Below are 12216 nucleotides of genomic sequence, written 5' to 3'. Positions count from 1 at the left end.
GAACAATAAGTTTCTCACCAAACGTTGAGATAGGAGTATTGTTGGCAGCATATAAAACTAGCTTTGAAGGGTTTTTTGAGGATTTGCATGGAAAAATTGAAATGTCAGCTCCAGAATCAATCAAGTATTTTATTTTAGTACGGCGTTCAGTAATAAATAAACGATTATTACTACCATCGCCGAGAGACGCCGAACTGTCACACGATGGTTTTACTAGTTTTTTGATAATTGAAACTTACATGGTTGAACGCATTTTGATGCTTTATCAGCAAATCGCCAATGATACCAACACAAACCCGAGTCTTTACGGCTTCTAGATTTAGATCGAGCTCGTGGGACTTGCACAATTTGTTTCGCTTGGTGTTGACGGGAGCGCCGTTCGAGCGCATCAATTCGATGAATAATTTCATTCAACTTACCATCCAACCCGGATGAATCTTGGTTAGTTTTATTATTTGAAGAAATTTCGGAAATTGTTGTTGATGCTGAAAATTGTTCGTAAATTTTGTCTGCTATACCAGATAGATTATCTAAGTCCATGGTATCGGTTACAGCGAGGATGCATTTAACATTTTCTGGAAGACGGTCCATAAACAACGTGCGCATAATTTCATTGCTTACCCTGGTGCCAGCAAGAGATTTCATTCTATGTAGAAGATGTGACGGCTTTTGATCACCTAATTCCAAACCGCTCAGCAATTTCTTCAACTGCGACTCATCTGATTCAGCGAAATGTTTGATTATTCTAGCTTTCATTGCTGCGTATCTTCCAGTTGATGGTGGATTTATCACGATATCCTTCAATACAAACAAAATTGATGGGTCCAGATGACTAATCAGATATTCATATTTAGTAGAATCTTGCGTAATTCCATTTAAATTGAAGCTGGATTCGACTTGTAAGAACCAAATTTCGGGCTCCTCACGCCAAAATGGGGGCAGTTTTGCAATTCTAGCAGCAAAAATGTGCATTGAATTCGAGGGATGAGAATCCCCAACTAAATGCGTATCTCCTCCTGACTGCGATGTGCGAACGTTTTCTTCAGCCATTTCAATCACGTCGGGGTCACCAAATTGTGGTTAAAACACAATTTATTATAAAAAATATTAATAATTATTTATTTTAATAAAAACCAACTTCGTTAGTTGAAAATATTTTAAAGAATGAAAAAATGTGTATTACATGAATTCAAAATATGTATAAACCAAAACCTAAGGCTACATAGTTTCAATTAAAAAGCAAAGTTAAATGTTCAAAGTAAATATGGGAAAACCCCTACAAAAGTACTTAAAGGGCTTTTTAATTGGCGTAGAGGAACAAAGGAGTTTTAGGTTGATTTAGTTCGATTGTGGTCCTTTGTTTTTTTCCGAAGAAGCCGGCCGATAACTTAAGCCAATCAAAAAAAGCCGTTTTATGTATTCTAACCTTAAAACATTCAAAATTTATGGTGGCATCTTAAGCTGAGAGTACATAAAAGGCTTTTCTGGCTGGCTTATGTCATCGGCTGGCTTCTTGGGAAAAGAACAAGGGAGCCTAGAGCCGAAATTGAACTAAGTCAACCTAAAACTCCTTTGTTCCTCTACGAAGAAACCAGCCAAATAAGCGCTTTATGTATTCCCAGCTTTACATTCCCCGATCATTAATATTTTTGATTTGATTGCATATTTATCAACTATTACTCACACAAAGAACATGCATTGTACTTGCAGTATTGAATATATGAACATGTTCAAATCATCAACATTAAGAATTGTGACAAAAATATTGTTATTTTAAGTGTTTATTTATGATAAAACTTAAATAGAAGTTCGAACCCCCCATGGGAAATACATGACAAATTACACATTGTTATAGAATCAATATTATCAGCTCTTTTGATAAATGACAATTTGATAAGAATGACAATTGATGATATTTGGTGCGATTTATAAAGCTGCTACCAGATAAAGGTGAAAACAGATAAAACGCTATTTTGACTGGCTTAAGTCATCGGCTGACTTCTTCGCAAAAGAACAAAGGAGCACAGGGCCAAAATCGAACTAAGCTAGCCGGTGACTTAAGCCACTCAAAAAGCTGACTTCTGCGCAAAAGAACAAAGGAGTACAGTGCCAAAATCGAACTATGTCACCCTAAAACGTCTTTGTTCCTCTACGAAGAAGCCAGCCGGTGACTTAAGCCACTCAAAAAGCCTTTTATGTATTCTCACCTTAAGAGTTATTATATGTAGTGTCAAATTGTACATATGCAGAAGTTGCACACATCGTCTGATACATGGTGAACATTTTAGTTCTGAAATACATGTGAAATACTTTTTCGATCACAGCGAGCCTTATTATGTCGAAAAAATATAATTTAATCAAAAGTGTTGCATGGTAGTATTAAGAAGGTAAAGTCATCAGATGTTTAAACTTTTTTTCCAAAATTATTAATTTGACAACATCTAATTGTCAAAATTTATTTTTATAAATCCATTGTATACACAAAAATCAGAGATGGGATTTTTGACAAAGTAAATTGCAGAAAATGCAGATATGGATAGTCCTGTTTGAAATGACTTTACCTCCTTAATTTAACCATGAAGTGTTGTTTGTTTTGTAAAAATATACAAGTATCATATTTTTTTTTAGAAAATACAACATAAACACATGACCAAAAGAATTAAAAAACATACGCAAGCATGTGATAGCAAGAATTATGAGCCACTTGTAAAATGGCAATTTTGACGTAAACACGGAAATACACATGGAAAACTGACAGTATATATGTCAAACCTTATCCTCTAATAGCAGCTTGAGCTGGTGGCATCATTGGGATGTACTTCTTCAAAGATTCTGCGAATCGTAATGTAACCGCGAATAGTGAGCGCTACCGTGAGATGATATCCAACCTTTTTTTTCGTGAGATGATATCTAACCTTTTTACCAAAATACAAGAGCTTGGCTTACATGCCATGTGGTTTCAACCATGGTACAATGAATTCAAGGTAGGGCAGAACAACCATATGATTTCAATTTTTTCATTTTTCTGGCTTAATATGTCAACTTCATTTGTTTATGTGTGTGTATTTTTTCAATAATAAAAAATTGTTCAGGAAATATTCAAATTTGGGTGTTTTCAAAATGCTTATTGCAACGTATACCTCGACAAAATCTACAGTTTTTGTTGCGAAATAAAGCATAAGAGATATATAGAACATAATTTTGAAAAGGAATTTTGACCTTTCATTCATTTTTCGCGGTTTGAAATTATTTATTCAAAATAAATGCAACAGGTTGTTTGATTTTTTATTGTTTTGATACTAATTCTGACATTACAAGCCAAACAGGTAGACCCCTATATTTGCAATTTTTTCAAAGTTGACCTACCTTCTCTTCATTGTACCATGGTTTCAACCATGGTACAATAAAAAGTTCTTTCTAAGCGTGCCCAATGTCTGCAAATTTTGTGTATGTATTTATTGTTTTGAAATATGAAAAAAAAAAAACATTTTGAAAACAAATGATTGGAAGACACGTAAATTGCGGCTAGCGCATTAAAGCCTTTAACCAGTTTAGCCATGATATTGAAAGATTGAATAGTTTGGATCATATTTTTTAAAGAAAATTCAGGCATTTCATTAATTTTTTGCGCTATTTACAAATGAGGACAAATATGAAAAAAATTAAACAATTTGTTGCATATAATTCTGAATGAGTCTGAAATGAAGCGGGCATAGCCTCAGGGCTGTATTTCTGTACTTTTACAAAGCTGTTCTATCTCCTTATTGTACCATGGTTTCAACGAGACGTTGCTACTTGCCACCCAACATGCGTAACAATGAGATACGAGTTCGATGAACACTTTATTGCACTTTCGGGAACGGTCATCTATTGACCGCCTAGATCATGCAATTTAATGTCTTTTGAATATTGTTTGAGAAACCGGACGAAAGGTTGAGAAGAGTATGCCAACATTGAACAAAGCGGATGAACAATTTGAGGATAAGTCGTGTCAAAATTTGCATGAAATAATTTTCAAATGTTCAATTATATGGGCCGTACAATCAATTCAAATAAAACTTTCATGCGTTTTTCTGAATTTTACAATTTTTTTAAAAACTTGTTCTTGCCATTTATTACTTTATCAATATATTTTTTGCCACAAAACATAAGTTTTGCGTACATTTCGAAGGAGGATTTTTTTATTTATTTGTTTCATTATTTTCTAATTTTTAAAGTTAGATGTTGTCAACGAAATATTATAAAAAAATGTGTATCATGAGATTATGACTTATCATTACATACAATAACAAAATTCTATAGGGTATTTCCTGATTTGCATTTGTATAGTTTTCCTTCTTCAATGTAAACGTACTCTAAATGCTGCAAAATAGTTTTATAGATCAGTCAAACGAAAACAAACATTTATTTCACTCGAGCGGGTTTTATTAAAAACCACATAATTGCATCTGAAACCTGATGCTGTTGTAATTTTTTTTATTATATTTTTTATATTTTTTCCATGATTTCTCTTCATAATGTACATATTTCTTCCATGAAAAATAGGCATTACTTTTCTTGGTTGTGTTTCGAACACCCTTTTTGTTGTTGGAGGCACCACTTATCTTCTTCCGTTCGTTTTGTGCCACATTTTTGTGATTGGCAGTACTTTTCTTGGTATAGGTGTCTCAAGTCGACGTAGTTATCCCTAATTCAGCTGTTGAGCGAAAAGAAATAAATAAAAAATCTCTGTCGTCTCGGATCGAATGTATCGAACGGAAAAAAATTCATCCAAAAATCAAAAATGCATTGGTTTAAATAAGTTGGCAAAGGAAAAAATACATGATTAGCTGTGCGTGTGCGAGAGTGTGTGAAAGAAGAAAAGTTTAATAAAATTTGGCCAAAGTTGAGCTGGAAAATCAAGAAGTGCGATTGCAAAGGAAAATAAGAAGTGTGCAAAATAAAATAAGAAAAATATATTGTGTGGAAATTTAAAGAAGAATAGCCAAGAAAATATTCAAGGGAATATCTTTTTGAAAACGCCCTTGTTGTTTCGTGGGAAATATTTGTGAAAAGGGCTGCCAACAAAAAAAAAACAAACCCAGAGAAAAATAATTGTGTAAAATAAAACCAGGCAGGAAAAAAAAAAAGAAAACAAAGGAAAAAACAAAATTTTTTTTTCCTAGTTGGGGCAAAACATTTTTCTTGTCTTGATTTTGGTGTTTGTTCTCTGTCAACGACGAATTTTACTAACAAAACGTAAAGTAAGAAAACAACAGAAAATAAAAAGAGTGTCGTCTGGTCTGGTTGCTGGTCCTCCTCACCCGCCCGTCCCCACAACGGTTGTAACATCAACTTGCAAACAATTATTGGTGGATTTAATGTTGGATTCAATACCATGACCAGCCGCAGTCGAGCTATAAATGTTAACCTGGATGCGGTCATCAATGATCCATTGCGTGAGCTGTTCGAAGCCTGCAAAACGGGTGAAATTGGCAAAGTTAAGAAGCTGATAACATCGCAGACAGTTAATGCTCGTGATACGGCTGGAAGGAAATCGACACCGCTACACTTTGCAGCAGGTGAGTATCTGTGAGGGAATAGCAGTGGGAATAAGGGGACAGAATATCCATGCTTTTTGGGTTTGGATGGTATTGCATTGTATTTCAGTAGAGGGGGATATATGTGAATGTATATTAACACAAAAGTCCTTGCCATTTACTCGGATGCTTGCTTGTTTGCTGCAACAGCATTTATTTTTGCCAGAGTCACCTTTGTTGTTGCAACACCACCACCACCCATCATTATGCGTTGCAGTGCAGGCGAGCTGAAGAGGAAGGGTTTCTAGTTATGCGCGTGTGTTTTCTATTTTATCCTTGCCTTTATGCAATTCATGACAGTGCCAGCCAGTGTTGTTGTCATGGTTTAAAGCTGCGTCGTCGTCCTCGTCGTTGTTGTTGTGGTTGCATGCTCTTCTTCTTGCTTTGCTTTTCATCATCTCAAAATGTCCTTGAGCCAGATTCACTTTGCAAAAACTATTGCAGTTTGCACTCTGCGCCATATCCATACATCCATCCATCCACCTTGTTTCTGTTTGTTCGTCCTTGCTACTGGGAGATAATCTGAAATAGTTTTTTGCAATAAAAATCTAGGAATAGATATCCTGGCAAATGAAGGATAATACCAGCTATAGGTAGTATTTTTAATTTTAAGTTTTTCGCCTCCCCTTTTGGCTAATTGGTCAAGACCACGCCTAATATGGAAAACAATAACCAGCTCTCCTCTGGTGGCACAAGGTCATGCTATTTTGCTTCATTTGTTTTGTTTATAATGTTTCAAGGTAATGTTAGATTTTCATTACGATGGAAAGAATGGAGGATGGTGTAAGGGGGAGGGTGAGGTGAGGTATTTGAAATGTTTTGAAGATAACTTAATTTATTTTCATTGTAGATACCTGTTTTAAATTAAATTTTCGAGAACATTGACAGACACTTTGTTGTTTGGTTGCGATTTGCAAGCATCAAGGAAGGAAAATAGAATCTGAATTTTGAGAAAACTGGGATTTGTAGACCAGTGCGTATACTGCATGCAAGCCCGGTCAGGATTTCTACCGATATCTGAAACAAAGGGATAAACATTGCTGCTGAATCGAATTAAGGTGAGACGACTCATGGCGCTGGCAGCAGGTTGGTTTGGTTTAAGGATGCACAGCTAAACGAAAATCGGGCGCAGCTCCATTCGCTTAACCTTGGTTCATTGTGTTCATCCCAGGAAGGGTAATTAGAGATAGAATAGTGAAAAGAAGGGTTTGTAGAGGGGTTTTTGTGGGTTGGTTTGCCTAGGCAGGAGATGCTTTCCGCAAACTTATAGATAATGATGGTGGGATCTACGCTTGAGAAGAAAGGTAGAGTTTCTATCTTCCATCTACCAAGTAGCCTATGTCTCCCGTTTGATAACATGGAACAATTAACTAGTAAGACTTCAATCGTAGCTATCTTTTCTTTATGCTCACATAGACTTCAAGTAGTCAAGACCACTTTTATCCCAATTTGAGATCAGATATCTGATAATGTCGTGGGTAGACAATATGCCCAGCGCGATTCTTAGAGCTGATCTGCTAATTATGAAATTAAGCAAATTATTCTCTTTTTGTAGAGATATTTGGTCAGATGACCTCAGAAGACTTCAATTGGTTTCCGAGTTTCATCTTCTAATATTTTCTACGATGAGAGTTTATTTTGAAGCAGCTGACTTACTATCTTATCTGTGGTGGTGTTGATAGTCTAATCAATCAGTAGATCAAAACCACCCCGAGCTATGTTATTGCCAAATATATTGCTATATTTTAGGTTGAAGACGTCAGACACAATCGCCTGAGACACTATGCAATTGGTCAACTATAAGTCGACTATGTAGCCCCCAATCGGGGGGCTATTGGAGCTAGAATGAAGACCGTATAATCTTTATCAACGACCATACTTTTTATCACATGGACTGCGGAGATGCTCGATAAGTTAAAAAGTAGGTACATTTGGGAGCTGAAAAAGATAACTTGTTGACTTCTCATAAAACGATGGTTCGGTTTGTGGTTAGCTATGCCGTCCCGTCCTGAGAGCTACAAAATGGTGCCTCCTCATAACTCCTGTGGACCATTTGCTTGGGGAGATAAAGGTTCTTTCCGTACGTCAGCCTAATTAAATGCAGTACCTGCTTGGGTGTTCTCGTGGAAGTTATCCAAACCGTTATATGTTGGATATAGTGTATCAAGGCGTGTCAGGAAGGACCTTTATGACTAGATAGAGGTCTAACGATATAAGATATTGCCTCTAAATTAAGAATCTTATTTGGCAGGTCTGAATAGCATTCATACTGATGCAGTCATCGACTACCACTACAGTAAGAAAGTCGTTCTCGGGGTCCACACGTTATCCATTGCAACTGAAGAATTCGTATTGGAACTGATGAAAATATATGTTACGCCTAGCCAGCACATGGAACAGATTCGCATATATTTTTAGCTGCCATGTCAGCATAGCCAACTCGCTCACTAAAAGATCTGTGGCTGCAGATAATCATCGAACATATGTTTTGTCACAACAGCAATCAATACCAGGGTCGTATACGGGGTGGGGACACTGGGTCCAATATTTTTTATAGCCTTTGAATGAAAGTTGTAGGTTTCGGTTATTGTAGAGCTGGATGATTGGTATTCGAAAATGAGCTTTATCGGTCCCCGTATTCCTATAGCCCCAAAATAGCAGTACCTCGCAATATTCGGTATTTTTACGATTTTAGTCGGAATTTTTCATAGATTTCCTTCAAATTCGGCATTTAGAGTTCGTAGTGGGCTCTTCCTCCGGTGGAAGATCAATGCATACATTCTGTCACATTTCCTGCAGCCCAAATATATGGGTACCTTACGATATTCGGTATTTTAAGGATTAAAGCGACATTTCCTAACAGGTTTGCTTAAAGTTCGGAATTGGTAGTTTGTTATGATTTCTACTTCCTTTGTCATAAAATTGTTTATATAGGTATTTAAAGGTACCTTCTGACATTCGGTCTTCTAATGAGTTGGGCTAAATTTTTTCAACGGAATTATTTGGAATTTGCTTTTTGGCCACCTCTATTCCCGATATTCGGTGTTTTGGCGTGCTAAGCCATATTTTCTAACGGAATGGTTTCAAAGTTGGCATTCGTAGGCCCCAAGGTTTTCTATACTGGTCCACGTTTTCCTTTAACTTCCATATATCGGTTCGGGATGGTATTAAATTCTGCGCGTTTTTTTATTTGTAGCACACATTGTCTTGTTCCTATGTGCAAGCCCTTGCCTTGGACCAGAATGTACCGTGTGTTGGGAGTGTTTGAAATCACACTGCGTTCCACATAATCAATGGTCTGGCTTTATTTTTTCCGAACGTTCCAACCTCCTAGAATAGATGACATTATTAATGCAAGTTTTAAATCTTTTTTCGATCAAAAAAGTCCTAAATACTTAACCCATTATGTAGCACATTTTTTGCTAATAATAAGTGATTTCCATTTTCACAGCTTAACACTCCCACGAAGATGCAACAACAACAACTTCTCAACATAGAAAATGTTAAACGTGCGACCAGCATCGAATACAGTGAGACCTATTGAACCTTTACACATGCGAATGTGTGTATGTATCCATCTATGGGTTACCCGTTTTGTTGCGGCATTGACTTGACTACGTCATTTCATGTCTTTGAAAAGAAAAACCGCAACAGAAAATTAGTTCATGGTTCACAGAGGTGTCTCAATTGGTGGTGTTGGCTGGCTGGCTAGCTGACTGGAGAGAGAGAGAGAAGGAGGCATGTCTTTATTAGTACCTATATCTACCTATGATAGTGACTGCCTGCCTGTCTGTCGGTCGGTCTGAATATTTGCCTGTCTTCTATCTCCACCCAGTCTGCCTAGGCTGGGAGGTGGTCTGTGAGATGATGCCACAATCTCTTCTCTTTGATGACGCCAGCTTCCACTGCAGCTACATTTTCCATTTCGAAAACGAAGTTGTTCCTTGAACAACTTGTTGTAAAAGCAACGACAAGAGTAGACTTTATTGTTTAATTAAGATGCATGTTGTAGTGGCCTAACAAATTGTTGTTGCAACAACACAATTATTGCATTTTTGTCGTTGTAATGAACGATGATGACGATGTCGAGGGCTTTGACGATGTCGATGGCGTAGATGATGATGATGATGATGTTGCTGCTGCTGTACCAGAGTTGACCCAGATTTACTTACTCTTTTGTTGTTGTTGTTGCTTTGAAGGCATTGATAGTAGAAGGACAGAGGATGACTGCATCTACGTTTTTTTTTGCTTTTTGCAAGAGATTTCCCGCAATCTCTAGAACGAAATGCAACAATGCCATGAAGGCAGACGTGGAGCGTTTTCCGCCCAATTGTTTCGTTGAAAATAAAAAATGTTACTTTGTGTTGCTATTGTGGTTGTTGTAACATCGTTGTTGTGTAAAATGTCCTTTGACCAAACAATTGTTGCACAGGCTAATGCATACGTCAGCAGCATCGAGATGCAAGCGAGGGTGGCCCCCCAAACGTGAGGGAAAATAAAATAGCTATTGATGTGACCTCCATAAACTTGTGAAGGATATTTTATGGAGGACATATTAAGTTTGTAATTCGGTTTGTAATTTCTGGAAATAAGTATTTCAAACCAAATATGGTGTCTTGATCAGCATAAAATTCTAAGACGATATAAAAAGGTTCGTCTGGGTTAACCACTCTAACTTTTAATGTTATCGACCCAGATGGCTAAAATGTTGATCATACGCCCTTTATTTCTAGAATTTTGATGAGATAGAAAATGGGGTATAATGGTCTACGTTTTCGTATAACCCCCATAGGAAGGTACCTCCCGATATTCGATATTTTGTTGATTGTAGCCATATTTTTCCAACGGAATTCTTTCAAATTTGATATTTGAAGTTCTAAATGGATATCATCTTCTCAGGCCGAAAGAGATCTATAAAGGTCCACGATTTCCTATAATCCCCACAAGGTGCTACCTCCCGATATTCGGTATTTCGATGGTTAAAGCCACATTTTTCAATGGAATTACTTTAAATTGGTATTTGGGTTGACAATAGGTGCCACCTTCTTTAAAAGAAAGTTATCTATACAGGTCCACGTCTTCCCTCCCTTTAATGGTACCTCCCCGATATTCGGTATTAGTATGATTTTAAGCACATTTTTCAACGCATTAGCTTTTCAAATTGGTATTTGGAGTTTGTAGTGGATGTTACCTGCCATCCAGATAATTTTTATATAGTTCCCAAATAATGGTACCTCCTGCTATACGGTACCTTTACGATTTTGACAACATTGTTTTAAACTTGGTGATTGGAATTCGTAATGCTCACTACCTACTTCCAATGACAGAAAATACGTATACAGGGCCACATCTTCATACATCCCACCTGATTTTCTGTATTTTGAAGGTATCCTTTCCAATTTCCAACGAAATCAACTTTAATCCAATATTTCGGTTTCTCAGTAAGTACAGGGTGAGATAAAGAGCTACAACAAATCAAATGAAATGATTTATAAATTTTTTTTTAAATTTTATTGAATGAAAGCAAAAAATATCGGAAATAGCATCAACTTTTAGAATAAGTTTAGATTTGTTCAAATTGGTCACCTTTGGTACAAATTATGGCCTTCAAACGACCAATGAAACCGTCACACGCTGCCCGAATGTTGCTCTGTGGTATTTTGGCCCAATCCGGGCGAAGCGATTGCTAGAGGTGATCGACACTTTGGTATTTTTTAGTGGCAACCTTGCTTTCCAAAATACTCCAGACACAATAGTCCAACGGATTGGTATCCGGAGATTTTGCTGGCCGTTGTTCGTTGGAAATGAAGCGAGGAAATTCATTTTGTTACTATTCTTGGGTGGCGCGTGCTGAGTGCGATGGTGCTGAGTCCTGTTGGAATGTCCAAGGTCAGTGGCCAAAATGTTTGCGTGCCCAAGGCTTTAACACACCCTCCGGAATATTTTCGCGTTAATATTCGGCATTTATTCTGATGCCTTGGTCGATTAATACGAGCGAAGAACGACCATCGGCTGTTATGGCGGTCCAAACTATCACCATGGCTGGCGCTTGAGTTCTAGTGGCCAACCGAAGGTGCACATTTTCAGCTGACCTCTCTTTGGCAAGTAAACACGATCATTTTGTTTGTTTACAAACTGCTGGACAACGAATGTTTCCTCATCCGAGAAAACCAAATTCGGCAGTTCACCACTTTCGGCCAAGCGAAGCAACTTTTTAGCTCTTTTGAGTCTATTTTCTTTCGGTTGCGGTGTAAGTTCTTGCACTTTTTGGAATTTCAATGGCTTTACCCCGAGCTCATTTTTCAATATTTGCCAAATGGAATATTGCGATATGTTCAGCTCACGAGCCATTTTTCGGCCACTGTGACGCGGGCTTCGGTCAAGGCACTTCTTTGCTCTTCGAACCATTTCTGCTGATGTTACTGTTTTCTTCCGTCCTCTTCCATGACGTCGGGCTAAGCTAAAAGATTTATTCACATTTAAATGCTGAAGTGCACTAACGATAGCCACTTGTGGTTTTCCAGCCAAATATAAAGAAATCACCCTATCACGCTTGAATTCCATCACGAATAACTTTTTTTCTGGAAACTTCTCACCAAAATGCTTTTGTACGCTTGTAAACAATCAAATGAGCTGT

The 12216-nt window shown here is 37.3% G+C and overlaps 1 protein-coding gene across 1 annotated transcript in view; it reads left to right on the top strand.

Annotated features, from left to right (window-relative positions):
• Nucleotides 1-4652: 4652 nt before the first annotated feature.
• Nucleotides 4653-12216, top strand: part of LOC101888752 (poly [ADP-ribose] polymerase tankyrase) — a 52495-nt gene continuing 44931 nt past the window's right edge. Inside the window, 1 exon segment of the mRNA XM_005178234.4 lies at nt 4653-5561. Within this exon segment, the coding sequence (XP_005178291.1) occupies nt 5378-5561 (184 nt within the window). The 5' untranslated portion in view covers nt 4653-5377.

This window comes from Musca domestica, unplaced genomic scaffold (genome assembly GCF_030504385.1).
Source record: "Musca domestica strain aabys unplaced genomic scaffold, Musca_domestica.polishedcontigs.V.1.1 12, whole genome shotgun sequence".
Classification (NCBI taxonomy): Eukaryota; Metazoa; Arthropoda; class Insecta; order Diptera; family Muscidae; genus Musca; species Musca domestica.
Note: the sequence above shows the minus strand (reverse complement) of the source record. Positions and strands in the feature narration are given on the sequence as shown.